Source organism: Colias eurytheme, chromosome 10 (genome assembly GCF_061535395.1).
Source record: "Colias eurytheme isolate Ceu_HAF_F1 chromosome 10, ilColEury1 Martin Lab GWU primary, whole genome shotgun sequence".
NCBI classification, from domain to species: domain Eukaryota; kingdom Metazoa; phylum Arthropoda; class Insecta; order Lepidoptera; family Pieridae; genus Colias; species Colias eurytheme.
The window spans coordinates 9,795,490-9,817,426 of NC_142989.1; the positions used below are offsets into that span (position 1 = coordinate 9,795,490).

A 21,937-nucleotide genomic window follows, 5' to 3' on the forward strand; every position below is an offset into this window, starting at 1 on the left:
TAGAGGTTAGTTACACGAGGTTTGATTGTATTTTGATAGAGTTTAGAGATAGAGTGTTATGTCTTGTTTATCTTGTTCTGATATGATTTTTCATTGAAATTTTTTACTATTTCTATAGTGACTGGCCTCAAGAAATATGGATCTAATGTATTAAAAAATATAGAGCCACTCCTAATAGTATTTATTCAATTGCTGGTAGCAAAATAATGTTTAAGATCAAATAGCCTGTAGATTACGAGATAAAGCATAATGAAATCATACATAAAAACAATGTAACTAGAACTAATGAAAAATAGTGGAAGTATGTAAAATGAAACAAATAATATAGGGTTCAAGCTTTTATTGTGATACAATTGCAGAAAAACAGTGAATATTTTATAATATTTTATTGATATAAATCAAATAGAGACTCGACGTTATTTCATCGAAGCCGGAGTAATACAGTGAGAGCACTATAAGCCGTTTTAACCATCTGCAAACGAACATTGTAACATGTTAATAACTAAACAAGGATCCTTACATAAGCCTATTAATGTTCCCTGTTGGGACTCATAATCAATATTGTACGCACATATTATATTTTGTTGAACAAGTTTTTACTATAGCGTCGCCAGCTTTTATCGTAAAGAGATATTATAATATACTTAAGCATTTTATGCCTTTCATCCTTAAAAGTAACTCTCAATTTTTTTAAGTAATAATTATTAATAGGTACTTATTTAATCAATTGATTTGAATAACAGAAGAATGTAATTTGAATATTTCGATTTCAGACTAAAATAGGCTCTACGCTAACGACTAAATTAACGCATTGATAATAATGCTAAAAAGAAACATTACCTATACATATTAGGAATTATAAAATCTGCCTTTTAGAAAATTTGTATAGCAGAGTACACCCGTTTCATTTGCTATTATGCGTTTCTACTACTTATAGATTACTTCATATTAAACATTATTTTTTAACACTTTTATCACTAACAGTAGCATACGCGGGAATATCGCGTCTCAAGTTCCGATGGTTGCCAAACTGCCCTATCCTACCAATCCTACTATATTATATTGGTATATCTTTTCTAACACTAACAGTAGCATAGGCCTCGAGGGACAGGTCGTACATGCCGCCCGCGGACATGACCAGCGGCTTGTTAGCGCGCGCCAGGATGAGCAGCATGCTGGACTTCACGCCAGGTATCTTGGTGATACCGCCCTCCCAGCCAGAGAAGTATAGGGCGTCGCCGATCGCTGTGCTCTGTGGAATTCTAGACTTTATGATTATGGAAATAAAATAAAGTTTACAAAATTACAAGTGTCCTCTCATTTTTTGAATACGTCCACCTAGTATTATGATTTTAGATGATAATGAGAATCTACTAAGAATTTAAATTTTAACTTTGTTAACGTTTTTATGATTCTTTCCGTTTATTTTTCTGCTTGCTTTAACGGTTGTACTTATCTTTATAAAAAGAAAATAAATAATAATTATGATATTACCTGGATTTTCAATTCCTCACACCACCGACACAATATGTAGAGCACAAACATATTATATCCCAAGTACAGCAGACTCATCACCCATTTCGTGAAGTTAACGCTCACAGACTGAAAATTACATTAATAAATATGATTTTTTTTATCTGTTCCGTGTAATAATAAAATATATTTGTCAATAATTGTCATACAGCATAGCTACATAATAAAGTATGGCCACAGAATACTTAATAGTAGCTAAACGCTAGTATGGCTCTATATTTTTTCTTATAAGAAATTTCACTGAGAAGAAAGATAGACAGTAAATAGCCAAGAATTTATTATTTTTTTATTACTTATATCTAACATAATTTTGTATTTTTAACTAGGTAAAAAAGCTGGAATTAAGAGGGTGGCCTGACAGAACGACGCGACCTTAACTTACCTTGTAGATATGCGATACGAAATGTAATACTTATCTTTACCTTACTCTAATCATTATCATTTACTCAATAAAGTATATTATTATTTTACGTAAAAACGTGTCAAATTGTGTACTCACAATGGCCACTTGAAAACCAATACAGCAAATAAGAGTAGTGCTAACAACCATCTGGGCCAACATTGGCCTACTCAATATCTCTCGAAGCTGTGACGTGATGCTAAAATTGTTAATCAATATTTTGTTATCAATAAAAATTATCGTATTTATTTAGTATAAAGTGTTTACTGTAAGCTAAACGGTGTAAATAAAGGTTTTCAAAATATTTGAATGGTTTTATTATATTATCTGAACATTTTAACGCAGTGATACTTTTTTAATGACGAATTTAACTAGATACGTCACATAACAGTAACAGTTATATAATTTACAATCAAAATTGATGAGCAGTTCATTAATAGGAAACAGGTTTGTTTGAAAGAATGTTAAAGAGATTTAAGTCAATTGAAACTCGTTAATTGTACCTACTAATCTCATGTGTATGAAATTTGTATAAAAAGCTTGCATTTACTATATTTTACATATTAATCTAAACAATACATAACATCACATGAAATTCAAAACCTAACCAAAGCAATCACAACCACAGTTGGGAAGTTCACCGTTCAAATAGTTATTTCAACTTACTCACAGCTTATATTAGAGTTACTAATAAATTCACATAAACCGTATATTTGTAACATAAGCGAGAATACTAAACTATATGCGGTATCGCCTGTTTCCACGTGAATTTAACTCAACAACGTGCCTAGCTCTCGATTTCATGAATATGTAATGCCTCCTGAATACGCTGACGGTACAAAGAGTACGTTAAAGGCTGTGTAAAATGTACAAACTATAATATGGATATTTCCATGATAATAGTTGGTTGAGATTTATGACCGAATAACAATTTAGCGAAGTATATAATGTAAGGTTTTTCAATAAATAAAGTCAGTTTGTATCTGGATCTCGATAGTATCATTTCGCTCCCAACACGCCTGGCAGGCATCCTGGCAGGGTCGCCATATAAGGTTCGCGTGTTGGGAGCGAAATGATACTATCGAGATCCAGATACAAACTGACTTTATTTATTGAAAAACCTTACATTATATACTTACTCCTCACACTAACATTATGTTACGTTCACGTTAGGAAAATGATGAAAATTCTGAGCAATATTTAAAGAAAGAAGAAGCTACTTTCCTTATTTACATATAGATTAAGCTTTTAATCTTGCAGTGTATAAGTCATTAGATATTATTTTCTTAAATATATATATCTATTAAATATATTTTCTATTTGTTTTGTAGACTTGTAGTTAGCTTCCTGAAACTAAGTTAACTAAGTTACTTCCTCATTAAGTATTATGAATTTCAGTGATATCTTTTTTTAATGTCTTTTTTAAAGTGAAACTTTTATTACATCGTCTCAAACTTTTTGGTCTGTGTAGCGCATGTCGCGTGACGGTCGGCTGCCGAGTAGGTATAAAGCAGTGTTCGGAGTCATTATCGTACAAATACGATAATTTTGTGCCTAAGTTTCAATTTTACCGTGGTTTCATAAAACCACACAACATTTTTTATAATTAATGATGTCTTTCTAAAATTAACATGTTTTTTTTTTAGTATACATAATGGGGGATATATTTATAAAAATCAAAATGTAAGAACGCTTGATAGTCGATTTTTAAGGATTTTAATTTCGTGGATGTGTTTTTACATAAAATAACTTAATTAAGAACTTGTCTTGGTATACAAATTTAATAAAAATGCTAGTGTAAAATCGGATTCTTAAACTATTGTCATAATATATTGGGTATGTACTATTTGCTTACTTTAAAAGAAATTTGTGCTGCTCAGTCAGATCTCCCAATCTCCTTATGAACCTTTGCTGAAATTTTTTATTCGAAAACAATTGACTGTCGTTCAGATCTGCAATGAATCAATTAGATTTCAAGTTAGTAGCAGTAGCATAGTTTTTATCTATTCAAATTTAAAGAGATAATTCAAAGGAATATTCACATTTCCCCTATTGTATAATATAATATGATTTCACCACTTTGAATGCGAATGAAAGGATTCCTGTCTTAGAAACCCTTATATATCTCAGATCTTAGAAAACATATTGTTTGGTTACCTTTATGGATTCGCTCCAATTTACTTGCTTCAACTTATACAATTCATTCATTCACTCACCATATCATTATGTAATATCAATAACTAGCTGTGCCCCATGGTTTTCCATCTTGCAATGTATATGGTAATAAATACCAATGCAACAATCCGATAATATAACTCTATATTGAATGTTTTGACACCGCGCTTATTGTCTGAACTTACCTTTACAATCTTCAACGCAGTCCTTCAATATATTTCTGAAGCAATCATTCAGTACAGCGAATTGGCACAGCAAATGCATTAAATGTGCTTGTATTGTCAGATCGTTCACCATCACGAAGTACGACATATATGAGAAGATAATTACCAGGGCAACATATGTTATAGGGTATAGGGTGGAATTCTGGTAGTCGTAGGGCAAACGAACAGACACCATTAGGTTGTAATCTAGTTCATCTACTAGGGGATAGATGTACCTGAAACATTTCATAATATAGTTGAGTAGATGTTTGAGATTGTTTATAAAGCAGGCTACTAGGTAGGCAGGCAGGCTAGGAACATGAATTAAAATATTAAATTACTAGCTTTCCGCCCGCGGCTTCGCCCGCGTTTTCTTAGAAAATCCCGTTCCCGTAGGATTTCCGGAATAAAACCTATCCTATGTCCTTTCTCGGGTATCAAAATATCTCCATACCAAATTTCATGCAAATTGGTTCAGTAGTTTAGGCGTGATTGAGTAACAGACAGAGTTACTTTCACATTTATAATATTAGTATGGATTACTATAATAGCAATCAAACATATTAGTATTATAATATTTTTATTTTTATTCAGTATCCCTCATATAGTATGATATCATGTTTAATTTTCCGAATTATTAATCGAATTTAATATTATGTAAGAGGATACAATAAAGTTTAATTCATTTGAGTTTAAAGTATGTGAAATAGGTCTGAAAGGGATGTGAATAAAGGTGGAAAGGGACCTTTACGGTTTCATTTCATCCTTTGATATTAACCGTTCCAAATAAAACAACATAATTTAAATACCTGACATACAAATAATACTTTACTTAATACCTATATGTAGGTATATTCCCATTCAAATTCAAATTTCAAAATTCAAATTCAAATTTCATTTATTTACAAGAATGTAGTTACAAAAAAGGTGTTATTACAATGTTAAGGCGCTAATACATTCTACCCACTTTCTGGGTGTGCACCCATTGACCTGATTATGAATAACCAATCTATGAACTGTAACATTATCTATCTTTTAAACTCTTACAGATGATCACAAGCTAATAAACTATATATTAGTTTTTAAAATCATACTACCAAGCTATAAGTGTACATGTCCCAAGGGCCAAAAGGAGTTTCAAATGCGCCTCATTTCTCTTTTGCCAAACTTCCAATAACTTTTTCCTTTCGGCAGTCGATAGATCAAAGTTAGGGGAATTCATGGACGAAGCGAGGCGTCTAAACACGTTCTTGTGTACTAACTAAAAGAAATAACGTAAAACTATTTCAACTGGAAACATCTTAGAATTTCATTAAACAATACTTTAGTGAGAGATTTATTAAACTCTACGAGGAGTTAGGTCGTTCGGAATGCTCTAATGGAAACAGATCACTATAATAGCAGATTGGAAATGAACAAAACATATTGATAGACGAACTGCTAATTTTAAATAAAGTTCACGACTTTTTGATAGAGTTCTTGGTCTTATATAAAACTTATTTGATCATCTTTTTCTAAATTATTTGTAATTTTAACTGTCAGATAAGATACACAAGATCTATCAAGAAGTGAAACTATAATTCATCAATTCAAATATACGATGTCTGAACATTCGATACGAATATCTATTTTTATATTTATACCACCTTACCCTGCTTCTATACTTATAATATGCACTCATCTGAATAGCGATAATATTGGTGCTGTCTATAACAGTATCTATAGTCAGTGGTGCGCTGAGAAATTGCCATACTTCGCTGAAAACCAGCAAGAGTATCAGCGACTTTACTGTGGAGCTGTATATCCAATAGCCTATATTTGTCTCTGAGAATGATATACCTGTTGAAACAAAATTGAATCTATACTAATATTATAAAGCTGAAGAGTTTGTTTGTTTGAACGCGCTATAGTCTGAGTGATAAGTTGAAAATAGCGTAAACTAGTTGTTCGTTGTTCGATGTTCGTTGTTCGTGTTCGTGTTCGTGTTCGTGTTTGTGTATGTTCACATTCACATTCACATTCACATTCACATTCACATTCACATTCACATTCACATTCACATTCACATTCACTTTGTTCGTGTTCGTGTTCGTGTTCGTTGTTCGTTGTTCGTTGTTCGTTGTTCGTTGTTCGTTGTTCGTTGTTCGTTGTTCGTTGTTCGTTGTACGTTGTTCGTTGTTCGTTGTTCGTTGTTCGTTGTTCGTTGTTCGTTGTTCGTTGTTCGTTGTTCGTTGTACGTTGTTCGTTGTTCGTTGTTCGTTGTTCGTTGTTCGTTGTTCGTTGTTCGTTGTTCGTTGTTCGTTGTTCGTTGTTCGTTGTTCGTTGTTCGTTGTTCGTTGTTCGTTGTTCGTTGTTCGTTGTTCGTTGTTCGTTGTTCGTTGTTCGTTGTTCGTTGTTCGTTGTTCGTTGTTCGTTGTTCGTTGTTCGTGTTCGTGTTCGTGTATGTTCACATTCACATTCACATTCACATACACTTTGTTCGTGTTCGTGTTCGTGTTCGTGTTCGTGTTCGTTGTTCGTTGTTCGTTGTTCGTTGTTCGTTGTTCGTTGTTCGTTGTTCGTTGTTCGTTGTTCGTTGTTCGTTGTTCGTTGTTCGTTGTTCGTTGTACGTTGTTCGTTGTTCGTTGTTCGTTGTTCGTTGTTCGTTGTTCGTTGTTCGTTGTTCGTTGTTCGTGTATGTTCACATTCACATTCACATTCACATTCACTTTGTTCGTGTTCGTGTTCGTGTTCGTGTTCGTTGTTCGTTGTTCGTTGTTCGTTGTTCGTTGTTCGTTGTTCGTTGTTCGTTGTTCGTTGTTCGTTGTTCGTTGTTCGTTGTTCGTTGTTCGTTGTTCGTTGTTCGTTGTTCGTTGTTCGTTGTTCGTTGTTCGTTGTTCGTTGTTCGTTGTTCGTTGTTCGTTGTTCGTTGTTCGTTGTTCGTTGTTCGTTGTTCGTTGTTCGTTGTTCGTTGTTCGTTGTTCGTTGTTCGTTGTTCGTTGTTCGTTGTTCGTTGTTCGTTGTTCGTTGTTCGTTGTTCGTTGTTCGTTGTTCGTTGTTCGTTGTTCGTTGTTCGTTGTTCGTTGTTCGTTGTTCGTTGTTCGTTGTTCGTTGTTCGTTGTTCGTTGTTCGTTGTTCGTTGTTCGTTGTTCGTTGTTCGTTGTTCGTTGTTCGTTGTTCGTTGTTCGTTGTTCGTTGTTCGTTGTTCGTTGTTCGTTGTTCGTTGTTCGTTGTTCGATGTTCGTTGTTCATGTTCGTGTTCGTGTTTGTGTATGTTCACATTCACATTCACATTCACATTCACATTCACATTCACATTCACATTCACATTCACATTCACATTCATATTCACATTCACATTCACATTCACATTCACATTCACATTCACATTCACATTCACATTCACATTCACATTCACATTCACATTCACATTCACATTCACATTCACATTCACATTCACATTCACATTCACATTCACATTCACATTCACATTCACATTCACATTCACATTCACATTCACATTCACATTCACATTCACATTCACATTCACATTCACATTCACATTCACATTCACTTTGTTCGTTGTTCGTTGTTCGTTGTTCGTTGTTCGTTGTTCGTGGTTCGTGTTCGTGTTCGTGTTCGTTGTTCGTTGTTCGTTGTTCGTTGTTCGTTGTTCGTTGTTCGTTGTTCGTTGTTCGTTGTTCGATGTTCGTTGTTCGATGTTCGTTGTTCGTTGTTCGTTGTTCGTTGTTCGTTGTTCGTTGTTCGTTGTTCGTTGTTCGTTGTTCGTGTTCGTTGTTCGTTGTTCGTTGTTCGTTGTTCGTTGTTCGATGTTCGTTGTTCGTTGTTCGTGTTCGTGTTTGTGTATGTTCACATTCACATTCACATTCACATTCACTTTGTTCGTTGTTCGTTGTTCGTTGTTCGTTGTTCGTTGTTCGTTGTTCGTTGTTCGTTGTTCGATGTTCGATGTTCGTTGTTCGATGTTCGTTGTTCGTTGTTCGTTGTTCGTTGTTCGTTGTTCGTTGTTCGTTGTTCGTTGTTCGTTGTTCGTTGTTCGTTGTTCGTGTTCGTTGTTCGTTGTTCGTTGTTCGATGTTCGTTGTTCGTTGTTCGTGTTCGTGTTTGTGTATGTTCACATTCACATTCACATTCACATTCACTTTGTTCGTTGTTCGTTGTTCGTTGTTCGTTGTTCGTTGTTCGATGTTCGTTGTTCGATGTTCGTTGTTCGTTGTTCGTTGTTCGTTGTTCGTTGTTCGTTGTTCGTTGTTCGTTGTTCGTGTTCGTGTTCGTGTTCGTGTTCGTGTTCGTGTTCGTGTTCGTGTTCGTTGTTCGTTGTTCGTTGTTCGTTGTTCGTTGTTCGTTGTTCGTTGTTCGATGTTCGTTGTTCGTTGTTCATGTTCGTGTTTGTGTATGTTCACATTCACATTCACATTCACATTCACATTCACATTCACTTTGTTCGTTGTTCGTTGTTCGTTGTTCGTTGTTCGTTGTTCGTTGTTCGATGTTCGTTGTTCGTTGTTCGTTGTTCGTTGTTCGTTGTTCGTTGTTCGTTGTTCGTTGTTCGTTGTTCGTTGTTCGTTGTTCGTTGTTCGTTGTTCGTTGTTCGTTGTTCGTTGTTCGATGTTCGTTCTTCGTGTTCGTGTTCGTGTTTGTGTATGTTCACATTCACATTCACATTCACATTCACATTCACATTCACATTCACATTCACATTCACATTCACATTCACATTCACATTCACATTCACATTCACATTCACATTCACATTCACATTCACATTCACATTCACATTCACATTCACATTCACATTCACATTCACATTCACATTCACATTCACATTCACATTCACATTCACATTCACATTCACTTTGTTCGTTGTTCGTTGTTCGTTGTTCGTTGTTCGTTGTTCGTGTTCGTGTTCGTGTTCGTGTTCGTTGTTCGTTGTTCGTTGTTCGTTGTTCGTGTTCGTTGTTCGTTGTTCGATGTTCGTTGTTCGTTGTTCGTGTTCGTGTTTGTGTATGTTCACATTCACATTCACATTCACATTCACTTTGTTCACATTCACTTTGTTCGTTGTTCGTTGTTCGTTGTTCGTTGTTCGTTGTTCGTTGTTCGTTGTTCGATGTTCGTTGTTCGATGTTCGTTGTTCGTTGTTCATGTTCGTGTTTGTGTATGTTCACATTCACATTCACATTCACATTCACATTCACATTCACATTCACTTTGTTCGTTGTTCGTTGTTCGTTGTTCGTTGTTCGTTGTTCGATGTTCGTTGTTCGTTGTTCGTTGTTCGTTGTTAGTTGTTCGTTGTTCGTTGTTCGTTGTTCGTTGTTCGTTGTTCGTTGTTCGTTGTTCGTTGTTCGTTGTTCGTTGTTCGTTGTTCGATGTTCGTTCTTCGTGTTCGTGTTCGTGTTTGTGTATGTTCACATTCACATTCACATTCACATTCACATTCACATTCACATTCACATTCACATTCACATTCACATTCACATTCACATTCACATTCACATTCACATTCACATTCACATTCACATTCACATTCACATTCACATTCACATTCACATTCACATTCACATTCACATTCACATTCACATTCACATTCACATTCACATTCACATTCACATTCACATTCACATTCACATTCACATTCACTTTGTTCGTTGTTCGTTGTTCGTTGTTCGTTGTTCGTTGTTCGTTGTTCGTGTTCGTGTTCGTGTTCGTGTTCGTTGTTCGTTGTTCGTTGTTCGTTGTTCGTTGTTCGTTGTTCGTTGTTCGATGTTCGTTGTTCGTTGTTCGTGTTCGTGTTTGTGTATGTTCACATTCACATTCACATTCACATTCACTTTGTTCGTTGTTCGTTGTTCGTTGTTCGTTGTTCGTTGTTCGTTGTTCGATGTTCGTTGTTCGATGTTCGTTGTTCGTTGTTCGTTGTTCGTTGTTCGTTGTTCGTTGTTCGTTGTTCGTTGTTCGTTGTTCGTTGTTCGTTGTTCGTGTTCGTTGTTCGTTGTTCGTTGTTCGTTGTTCGTTGTTCGATGTTTGTTGTTCGTTGTTCGTGTTCGTGTTTGTGTATGTTCACATTCACATTCACATTCACATTCACATTGACATTCACATTCACATTCACTTTGTTCGTTGTTCGTTGTTCGTTGTTCGTTGTTCGTTGTTCGTTGTTCGTTGTTCGTTGTTCGTTGTTCGTTGTTCGTTGTTCGTTGTTCGTGTTCGTTGTTCGTTGTTCGTTGTTCGATGTTCGTTGTTCGTTGTTCGTGTTCGTGTTTGTGTATGTTCACATTCACATTCACATTCACTTTGTTCGTTGTTCGTTGTTCGTTGTTCGTTGTTCGATGTTCGTTGTTCGATGTTCGTTGTTCGTTGTTCGTTGTTCGTTGTTCGTTGTTCGTTGTTCGTTGTTCGTTGTTCGTTGTTCGTGTTCGTGTTCGTGTTCGTGTTCGTTGTTCGTTGTTCGTTGTTCGTGTTCGTTGTTCGATGTTCGTTGTTCGTTGTTCGTGTTCGTGTTTGTGTATGTTCACATTCACATTCACATTCACTTTGTTCGTTGTTCGTTGTTCGTTGTTCGTGTTCGTGTTCGTGTTCGTGTTCGTTGTTCGTTGTTCGTTGTTCGTTGTTCGTTGTTCGTTGTTCGTTGTTCGTTGTTCGTTGTTCGTTGTTCGTTGTTCGTTGTTCGTTGTTCGTTGTTCGTTGTTCGTTGTTCGTTGTTCGTTGTTCGTTGTTCGATGTTCGTTGTTCATGTTCGTGTTCGTGTTTGTGTATGTTCACATTCACATTCACATTCACATTCACATTCACATTCACATTCACATTCACATTCACATTCACATTCACATTCACTTTGTTCGTTGTTCGTTGTTCGTTGTTCGTTGTTCGTTGTTCGATGTTCGTTGTTCGATGTTCGTTGTTCGTTGTTCGTTGTTCGTTGTTCGTTGTTCGTTGTTCGTTGTTCGTTGTTCGTGTTCGTGTTCGTGTTCGTGTTCGTGTTCGTTGTTCGTTGTTCGTTGTTCGTTGTTCGTTGTTCGTTGTCCGTTGTTCGATGTTCGTTGTTCGTTGTTCGTGTTCGTGTTCGTGTTTGTGTATGTTCACATTCACATTCACATTCACATTCACATTCACATTCACTTTGTTCGTTGTTCGTTGTTCGTTGTTCGTTGTTCGTTGTTCGATGTTCGTTGTTCGTTGTTCGTTGTTCGTTGTTCGTTGTTCGTTGTTCGTTGTTCGTTGTTCGTTGTTCGTTGTTCGTTGTTCGTTGTTCGTTGTTCGTTGTTCGTTGTTCGTTGTTCGTTGTTCGTTGTTCGTTGTTCGTTGTTCGTTGTTCGATGTTCGTTCTTCGTGTTCGTGTTCGTGTTTGTGTATGTTCACATTCACATTCACATTCACATTCACATTCACATTCACATTCACATTCACATTCACATTCACATTCACATTCACATTCACATTCACATTCACATTCACATTCACATTCACATTCACATTCACATTCACATTCACATTCACATTCACATTCACATTCACATTCACATTCACATTCACATTCACATTCACATTCACATTCACATTCACATTCACATTCACATTCACATTCACATTCACATTCACATTCACATTCACACTCACTTTGTTCGTTGTTCGTTGTTCGTTGTTCGTTGTTCGTTGTTCGTTGTTCGTTGTTCGTGTTCGTGTTCGTGTTTGTGTTCGTTGTTCGTTGTTCGTTGTTCGTTGTTCGTTGTTCGTTGTTCGTTGTTCGTTGTTCGTTGTTCGTTGTTCGATGTTCGTTGTTCGATGTTCGTTGTTCGTTGTTCGTTGTTCGTTGTTCGTTGTTCGTTGTTCGTTGTTCGTTGTTCGTTGTTCGTTGTTCGTGTTCGTTGCTCGTTGTTCGTTGTTCGTTGTTCGATGTTCGTTGTTCGTTGTTCGTGTTCGTGTTTGTGTATGTTCACATTCACATTCACATTCACATTCACATTCACATTCACTTTGTTCGTTGTTCGTTGTTCGTTGTTCGTTGTTCGATGTTCGTTGTTCGATGTTCGTTGTTCGTTGTTCGTTGTTCGTTGTTCGTTGTTCGTTGTTCGTTGTTCGTTGTTCGTTGTTCGTTGTTCGTTGTTCGTTGTTCGTGTTCGTTGTTCGTTGTTCGTTGTTCGATGTTCGTTGTTCGTTGTTCGTGTTCGTGTTTGTGTATGTTCACATTCACATTCACATTCACATTCACTTTGTTCGTTGTTCGTTGTTCGTTGTTCGTTGTTCGTGTTCGTGTTCGTTGTTCGTTGTTCGTTGTTCGTTGTTCGTTGTTCGTTGTTCGTTGTTCGTTGTTCGTTGTTCGTTGTTCGTTGTTCGTTGTTCGTTTTTCGTGTTCGTTGTTCGTTGTTCGTTGTTCGTTGTTCGATGTTTGTTGTTCGTTGTTCGTGTTCGTGTTTGTGTATGTTCACATTCACATTCACATTCACATTCACATTCACATTCACTTTGTTCGTTGTTCGTTGTTCGTTGTTCGTTGTTCGTTGTTCGTTGTTCGTTGTTCGTTGTTCGTTGTTCGTTGTTCGTTGTTCGTTGTTCGTTGTTCGTTGTTCGTTGTTCGTTGTTCGTTGTTCGTTGTTCGTTGTTCGTTGTTCGATGTTCGTTGTTCATGTTCGTGTTCGTGTTTGTGTATGTTCACATTCACATTCACATTCACATTCACATTCACATTCACATTCACTTTGTTCGTTGTTCGTTGTTCGTTGTTCGTTGTTCGTTGTTCGATGTTCGTTGTTCGATGTTCGTTGTTCGTTGTTCGTTGATCGTTGTTCGTTGTTCGTTGTTCGTTGTTCGTTGTTCGTTGTTCGTGTTCGTGTTCGTGTTCGTGTTCGTGTTCGTTGTTCGTTGTTCGTTGTTCGTTGTTCGTTGTTCGTTGTTCGTTGTTCGATGTTCGTTGTTCGTTGTTCGTGTTCGTGTTTGTGTATGTTCACATTCACATTCACATTCACATTCACATTCACATTCACTTTGTTCTTTGTTCGTTGTTCGTTGTTCGTTGTTCGTTGTTCGATGTTCGTTGTTCGTTGTTCGTTGTTCGTTGTTCGTTGTTCGTTGTTCGTTGTTCGTTGTTCGTTGTTCGTTGTTCGTTGTTCGTTGTTCGTTGTTCGTTGTTCGTTGTTCGTTGTTCGTTGTTCGTTGTTCGTTGTTCGTTGTTCGTTGTTCGATGTTCGTTCTTCGTGTTCGTGTTCGTGTTTGTGTATGTTCACATTCACATTCACATTCACATTCACATTCACATTCACATTCACATTCACATTCACATTCACATTCACATTCACATTCACATTCACATTCACATTCACATTCACATTCACATTCACATTCACATTCACATTCACATTCACATTCACATTCACATTCACATTCACATTCACATTCACATTCACATTCACATTCACATTCACATTCACATTCACATTGACATTGACATTGACATTGACATTCACATTCACATTCACATTCACATTCACATTCACATTCACATTCACATTCACATTCACATTCACATTCACTTTGTTCGTTGTTCGTTGTTCGTTGTTCGTTGTTCGTTGTTCGTTGTTCGTTGTTCGTTGTTCGTTGTTCGTTGTTCGTTGTTCGTTGTTCGTTGTTCGTTGTTCGTTGTTCGTTGTTCGTTGTTCGTTGTTCGTTGTTCGTTGTTCGTTGTTCGTTGTTCGTTGTTCGTTGTTCGTTGTTCGTTGTTCGTTGTTCGTTGTTCGTTGTTCGTTGTTCGTTGTTCGATGTTCGTTGGTCGTTGTTCGTTGTTCGTTGTTCGTTGTTCGTTGTTCGTTGTTCGTTGTTCGTTGTTCGATGTTCGTTCTTCGTGTTCGTGTTCGTGTTTGTGTATGTTCACATTCACATTCACATTCACATTCACATTCACATTCACATTCACATTCACATTCACATTCACATTCACATTCACATTCACATTCACATTCACATTCACTTTGTTCGTTGTTCGTTGTTCGTTGTTCGTTGTTCGTTGTTCGTTGTTCGTTGTTCGTTGTTCGTTGTTCGTTGTTCGTTGTTCGTTGTTCGTTGTTCGTTGTTCGTTGTTCGTTGTTCGCTGTTCGCTGTTCGCTGTTCGCTGTTCGCTGTTCGCTGTTCGCTGTTCGCTGTTCGCTGTTCGCTGTTCGCTGTTCGCTGTTCGCTGTTCGCTGTTCGCTGTTCGCTGTTCGCTGTTCGTTGTTCGCTGTTCGCTGTTCCTTGTTCGTTGTTCGTTTTTCGTTGTTCGTTGTTCGTTGTTCGTTGTTCGTTGTTCGTTGTTCGTTGTTCGTTGTTCGTTGTTCGTTGTTCGATGTTCGCTGTTTGCTGTTCGTTGTTCGTTTTCATGTTCGTGTTTGTGTTTGTGTTAGAAGTGTGCCTGATTTAGTAAAAGCTCATTATCACACTGTTTGTATGCATTTCCTGAGAACATTTACTATGGTGGTGTTTATTTTTTTTACACCATATGAAAGTAGAGATTTCAATGAATAATAGGCACCCCCAGTTTTTGAAAAAAGCTGATATTTTGACGGGTGATTTTTCGATTGAAAATTAGGTTGTTTTTTTGGTATTAATTCAAAATAAGGCGAAAAAATAAATATTTTCAATCAAATAAATTACAGTGTATTTGGGACATAATAAAGTAAGTTTCCACCAAATTTCGTAGAAAAACAATAAATTTTGAAGTAGATAAAAATAAAAGACCAAAAACTTGGTTTTTTTAATTTTTCACCTAAATTTTGAGGTTATTTGAAAAAATTGTGAATACAAAAGTTGTAGAACTTTTAATTACCTACAACTTTGCCATTGAATTTTTTTCTGTAGGACTTGTAGTTTTGTCGGAAATCGAGAGAAACCATTTTTTTCTCTTAAAAGCTCCCCCCTCCCACTTCCCGAACTCGGATTGACCGTAATTTATTTTTCCTTTTATTTTCATCATATTCCCCTCTTTTTCTAATGGGTTTCATCCGACTGCGATTTTTTTTATCTTTTCATTATTTTTAAAGGCTTCTACCCCAGTCTAGGAGTTAATAACAATAAACGAAATACCTTTTTTTTTGCAACTTAATTTGTTTATAACTTTTGCAATTTTTTGTGTGTACAATACACATTTCCGATACATTTTTCTAGACGTCATTCCGAATCAAATGAGCTATCGCACGTATTTTTAAGAGACTTATCTCTAGTTTACGCCATTTTCAACTTATCACTCAGACTACTAATCTCGGGAACTATTGGTCCGATTTGAAAAATTATTTCGGTGTTAGATAGCCTAAGCTAGCGGTGGCTATAGGTATAATATCATCTCAATAAGACCAACAGGAGCGGAGCACTGCGGATAAAACCGCGAAGCACAGCTGGTTAAAAAATAAATATAAATAACGATGGAGTGTTTTGGTTGTGTAAGTTATATCAATGTACTTACATATCTACACGTTTTATTGATACACCTAAATCTAAAAATCAATGAAAAAAAAATTTTCGTTGCATATTATTAGCAAAGGAATTCGGAATTTTTTCAAAGATATACTGTGTAAAGGGATAATAATGATAAATAAGTGCCGATTATCGAACTGTATACGAAATAAACAGAAACTAACTTCACCTACATTATTGAGTGAAACAATTTCCTAACTTCTTACCTTCTAAGTATAGGTATTACCCGGTACATTGACTCAAAGTATTGAGTTTCAAGTTTACCGCTGGATTCTACCAATGCTCTGGTATTTGTTAATTTCCTCCAAATGATTCCTAATATTCCTTTCATTTTAGATTTGTGGTTGAACTGGGATTGGAAGTATGTGGGCGTATCACGATTCAGTTCAGTTTATTGATGCTTAATAATTTAATTGATTTCTAAGCTTAGTTGCCTCGTGCTCAGTGTTTCCATTGTACGATTTGGCTTCATCTATACTAATATTATAAAGCTGAAGAGTTTGTTTGTTTGTTTGTTTGTTTGAACGCGCTAATCTCGGGAACTACTGGTCCGATTTGAAAAATTCTTTCGGTGTAAAGTACTTATGATATTATATGATAATATGTTTTACCAATTTTAAATTAAAATCGAATTATGTTTTACTTTTGTATTACAAATTTAGTGCATAAACGCTATGAAAATTCTATATAAATATTTCTGCATACATTTATAGCCGTCCCCGAATTTTATATAGTTCCGTGTAAAAGTCCGTCTAGCTGAAAAAGGCTGCGCTTTGCATATTTCACAGCAATAAACCTTTGCCGAGCGAGCGATACGTGACCATTATCTATTCCGATTTGAAAGTCCTACCTAGAACTCCATTATAATTTGTCCTGACTGAAATTCTGATATAGAATATCAAGAACATTGTTTTAATGAATAATAATTTATTTTAAATATCATTTAAACACAATTGTTTCAAATACAACTTGTACCGAATTAATCCAATTATGAGCAATTTTACTGTACTTAGGTATAGGTATTCTAGAATAATATTTACCGTTCCATTTTAATATATAATTATAATGGGGGGGCAATAATTATAAACTAATAAAGTGTACAAGAAATGTTATTGAGTTATATAATGGAAACAGTTAATTTGTTTTACACTCATTATAATTCGTAAATCATCATTGCGGTCAATTTAAATTCCAAATTCGTGTATCCTAATTGACAGTTGATACCTTACTTGAGCTTTTCGTAGATTAGAAAGTAATTGGAAAATAATAATAACATTCTGTTTTAAAGCTTTCATCAAATTCTCGTAAATTATTTGTGTTTGCTGTAATCTTATGAACCTTATTACTTACTAGTTACTTAGGTACTCATCCTCTCTGGCAAATCATCACTTTTTTTTTGTTTCATGGTTTATTTAAGCCTTTATCATATTAATAAAACATATATTTTTTTTTATAATAACTATCGTAAAACGTTGATACAATTAGGTATTTAATATAAGTTTATTATTTGAATCTCAGTGCATAAGTAAATATGAATAATGTATAAAGACTGTATAAAGAAGTAATAAAGTTTTATTTTATTTAGTTACCTTGCGAAAGAACTAACTACTCGTTAAGTTTCGACAGTGAAAAACCCCGTTAGCGTATTTGTTTGAAATTGCATGAAAGCCGCAAAGTTTCGGTCGAACGAATTGAAATATATTTTATTCCTAACTAAATATTGTACTTACTAGTTTTTATTTAGACAAAAACATTCGTACCTAGTCCTAGAGTTAGGTAAAGGTTAACGATAACTTTCATGGGTCAATTAATAGAGATAAACACAGTTCTAGTTTATAATTAGGTACCTACATAATATCTATTACCTCTTTTAAAATATTTATACTATGAAATGCATTAAACTCTACACCATTAATATTTTCTAATACATTTCTTTTTTTTTTTTCTTTTTTTTTTATTTATTGGTCTACAAAACTGGTTACAAATGTTTGTGATTTATTCTATTAATTATGTACTATCATGCAGTTGATTTATAACCTTCTGGATGTAGACACATTTCTTCTTTCTAAGTCAGTTCATTCTTCCGCCTATCCAATAAATTAAAAAAATGGACCCTCTTAGCTTCCTAATTTCTTCGAATGTATATTCTAACACACATTTGAATAAATCAAGAGTAACATAAATAAAAAGCAATGTAAACATTTCTGGTCAATAAAATTTCGTAAACTAATAAAATTAATTATCAGATGACGGAAGAACATATCTATTTCTGTTTCGCCCAAACATCAGTGTCTGTCATACATGTCCCCTTTTCTAATTAGAAGTCAGACATGTGGTAACGATTTATTTGTAGGTCCGTATTGGTTACGGGTTATTTTTACATCTTTAAAGGTAAGCTGAAACTGTTATACTTGTATAGAAGGACTTATATTTACAACATTTTAAGAGCCCGATATCTCGCTAATGAATAAGGAATAGTAAGGTCATAGTCACGACTGTTATTTACTACTACAATAATGAACACAATTGCGTCTTTATTGAAAGTTATTACTTTCCTCATAATTCCTTCGCTTAAAACTTTTGTTGAGAGATCGTTTGATCTGTTTAATTTAGGCCTAACATATTGTAGTTACGAAGCGCATCTGTTATAAAACAATCATTGAGAACAAGTTATTTTTATACTCTTTGACAGTGATATGTGCATTATTAATGTCCATGTCAGGTGGTGGTTGGGTTTATTGAAACGGTATATCTGTGTAGTATTTGTGATTCATTGGTGTCCTTGAAAGGGATAATGCTTTCTTAAAAGCTAATGTGCTAATTGATTGGAGAACGTTTTATTTTATTTATGAATTATGGGTTGTTTTAAACAGGGTTAATGTTAAAGATTGATTTCAACACGCTTGATGTATGATCAAGTTTGTATAAGGAGAACTTAACTAAATAATTTTTATAAGAGTTCAGTTTTACACCTGGATATTACCTTATCTACGAGTTACAGTTAATGTAATAAAAATAACTGCGTTAAAAACAACCGACTTCATAAACAGAAAAGTAAAAAATAAAAAAGATTTGATATTATTAATTACTTACTACATATTATTTAGATGTGCTATTTATTAAATAGGTTTGATGTCGGTGCACGGGCTTAATACTAGTGTTTGGCACCGACTTCAAACCTATTTAATAAATAACACATCTAAATAATATGTAGTAATTAATAATATCAAATCTTTTTTATTTTTTACTTTTCTGTTTATGAAGTCGGTTGTTTTTAACGCAGTTATTTTTATTTAATAATTTTTAGTGTATTTATCAACACGAATCAAACGAGCCCAATCTCGATATAATTGAGTCAATATATTACTGAGTTCCTAAGGCCACCTTCCGATTCCATCATCAAATCAGCTCTATGTCATGATAATGTTTCATCGCTATCCAATTTACATAAGTATACAAAATTTCAGCTCAATCGGTTACCGGGAAGTGAATCAAAGTTACTTGCTACATTTCAATGAAGTCATCGAGTACAGACAAAAATGCTCATAAAATAAAAACTACTGGGTTTATCCGAATAAAATTTTTATGGGACCAATTCGACACCATCCCGCATCGAACAAAAAAAGAATCACGTAAATCGGTTAAGAAACCTATGAGTAATCGGTGTACATACATCCAAAAAAAAAAAAAAAAAAATTATACCGGCCGAATTGATAACCTCCTCGTTTTTTTGGAAGTCGGTTAAAAAGTACATAATATTAGGTGTCAAACAACTTGTTTATCAGCGAGATGCAAACTGTCTCACGTCTTAATCTCTCCAATTAAGCAACTCAAATACCTTTAATAAACAGAAACACGTGTGTCCAAGACCCAAGTTCTAGAATGCACAAGTTAGTTAATGCATTCTCTATGCTATTGCATTAGAGTAATTGAAACTTGGACTGTTTAGAAACATCATTATTAAATGTAGCTTGCATTTTACAAAGCGCAAACTCTTGTGAAAAGAAATAACGAATGTTTTGCAAATGCTGTTTGTCGGTGCTATATAAAAGGCCAACTTTAGACAGTATTTGGAAAACATAAACATCTTAATAAATACCTACATACTTACTAAAACGTAGGACGTTACGACGAAATAACTTATAAATTGTAATTTAAGACTCAAATATTCAGTTTGCAGGTAAATATCAATCACAGTAAAAAACTTGCCCTACTAGCCTATTAATAATAATCATTGTTTGCTAATTTATTAACTATTCAATGAATCTTATCTAAATGTAATGATCATTCAATAGCTTCAATAGCCAATTCAAAAAAGTGTTAATAGAGCGTGACTTCGGGCGTGGCTCATATAGATTTTAAAGGCACTTACACAATTCTAATTTAATTATTGAGGTAACCTTCAAATATCACACATTTTATACTAATTTCTAATACTCGTAATACGTTTTTGAGATAACACTCTTTTAACCAGTTTGAAGTGGCATTATTGTAAAATCTCTGTTTTATAAAATCTCTACATAACTATTAATTAATTATTGATCTCCAAATAAATATATTATTAGTTCATGTCTGAGGAATTATTGGGTACTCCTAAAAGGTTATACTAAAAGCATAATAGTTTTAAATGCGCCTTCAGTGAAACGCTAGGAACTCGATAAGATTACTCGTTAAATAGGGACTGCAGACTCATATTCAATTAAAACTTCTTCATCTTAGAGGAAACTTACTGCTTCGATGACACAGCTTTTATATTATTAAACTAAGGTATAGTCGTAGAGTATAAGTAGAGTCAAAGTATTCATTATTATTTTTGACTATTTACGTTTAATTGGTTTTGTATCTTGTAAATATAAATTATAAAAAGTTTGTTTGTTTGAATGGACTAAACTCGGGATTCTCGGGAAGTACTAGACTGTATTTCAAAAATATTTCACGGTGGGATATGAACATGATTTCTATAGGCTATATAAGTACCACGACTACTGTAATTTATACAATAAGATCTCTTTGTATTCATTATATCTACAAATTTGATTATTCTTACACAATGATCACATTTTTAATCCATTGAGTTCTATTTTAAAGCTGCAATAATTATAAAAGTTTATTATTTAACACTAGAACAGTCCAAAAACGTACCCATACAAAATGAGTTATAAAACGAGGTACAAAGTTTGAAAGCATAATTTGCCCCGCAAGAACATTCCAAGCCGCAGATGTTGAAAACTTCAAGCATTAATGCCACTTTGAACATATATTAAACCACAAAACTCTTTACGGAATGTAGTCTTGCAAACTTATGATGACAATGTTATATTTTGTAGTACGATTTTGCAGCTAAACCAGCTTTTTTAAACTGGAGATATAAAAATGTTATACACATTTTTATATCTCCAGGAAATCTAGTAGTGTATTGTAATATAATTTAAATGTATCTAGGAGTGTCATTAAGGCTATATAAGGCATATCTTGTAAGTTATAGGATTATAAACTCGATCTAGATCACGATCGATCGAGAAACTAGATCCAAGTTTAGTAAAAAATCTAATCTATTTGAGTATATTATTTTAGTATATCTATTAAGAATAAGAAATAGTTACGACATTGTCCCTTTATCCCTTTAGATTTCTAAAGAGCTATTCTTATTACGTTTTGTGTATTTTAACCTTAAAGCTATGTCAATAAACTTTGTGAGAACATTGAAATCTCAAGGATCCATAACAAACACAACATCAAAAGCGTCGAAAGACACACAGCTCTGGTGATAGACAATAAACACTTACCTTCTAAATACGTAACACGGTACATATATTCAAAGAACATAGTCTCCTCTCTAGCAGAGTGCTGTAAAGCTTTTGTTGGTGTTAATTTTAACCAAACACGGTGGAGCAGACCCATTTCGGCCCCTTGAAATGGATATTGTTGAAATAGATGCATTTCTCTTAATTATATAAGCTCTAGGGAGTGTTTCCATTGACAGAACTAACGATTTCATTTGATAATATATTTTGTACAATAGTGGCTTCGACTTTTGAGGGATTATAATAATATTTTAAGGTAAAGGAATGCTATATTTATTTTTTTATGTATTAGGCAACATCTTTAGTAGATTATAATTGAAGAACCTGAAAAGCAATTATATGATGGATATCCAGGCAAAAATAAAGAAAACAACTTGTTCATTT

General features: G+C 34.5%; 1 protein-coding gene across 1 annotated transcript; it reads right to left on the bottom strand.

The window, feature by feature from the left end:
- Positions 1-407: 407 nt before the first annotated feature.
- On the bottom strand, positions 408-21,650 carry LOC149905406 (uncharacterized). Its single transcript, XM_090106730.1, has 9 exons — positions 21,536-21,650; positions 5,963-6,150; positions 5,409-5,572; positions 4,294-4,547; positions 3,789-3,885; positions 2,033-2,132; positions 1,495-1,602; positions 1,088-1,252; positions 408-472 (listed from the first exon to the last, which is right to left on the bottom strand). Exons 1-9 carry the CDS (start codon positions 21,648-21,650, stop codon positions 422-424), a joined length of 1,242 nt encoding a protein of 413 aa, XP_089962856.1. The 3' UTR covers positions 408-421.
- Positions 21,651-21,937: the final 287 nt, after the last annotated feature.

What these genes read in the sequence shown, in the direction of transcription:
- LOC149905406 (XM_090106730.1), bottom strand. Translation starts at nt 21,650, where the DNA reads ATGGGTCTGCTCCACCGTGTTTGGTTAAAATTAACACCAACAAAAGCT. An exon ending in CAGCACAAATTTCTTTTAAA is followed by an intron (nt 2,133 to 3,788) that starts GTAAGCAAATAG and finishes TAACAATTTTAG; the next exon opens with CATCACGTCACAGCTTCGAG. An exon ending in GTGAGGAATTGAAAATCCAG is followed by an intron (nt 1,253 to 1,494) that starts GTAATATCATAA and finishes AGAATTCCACAG; the next exon opens with AGCACAGCGATCGGCGACGC.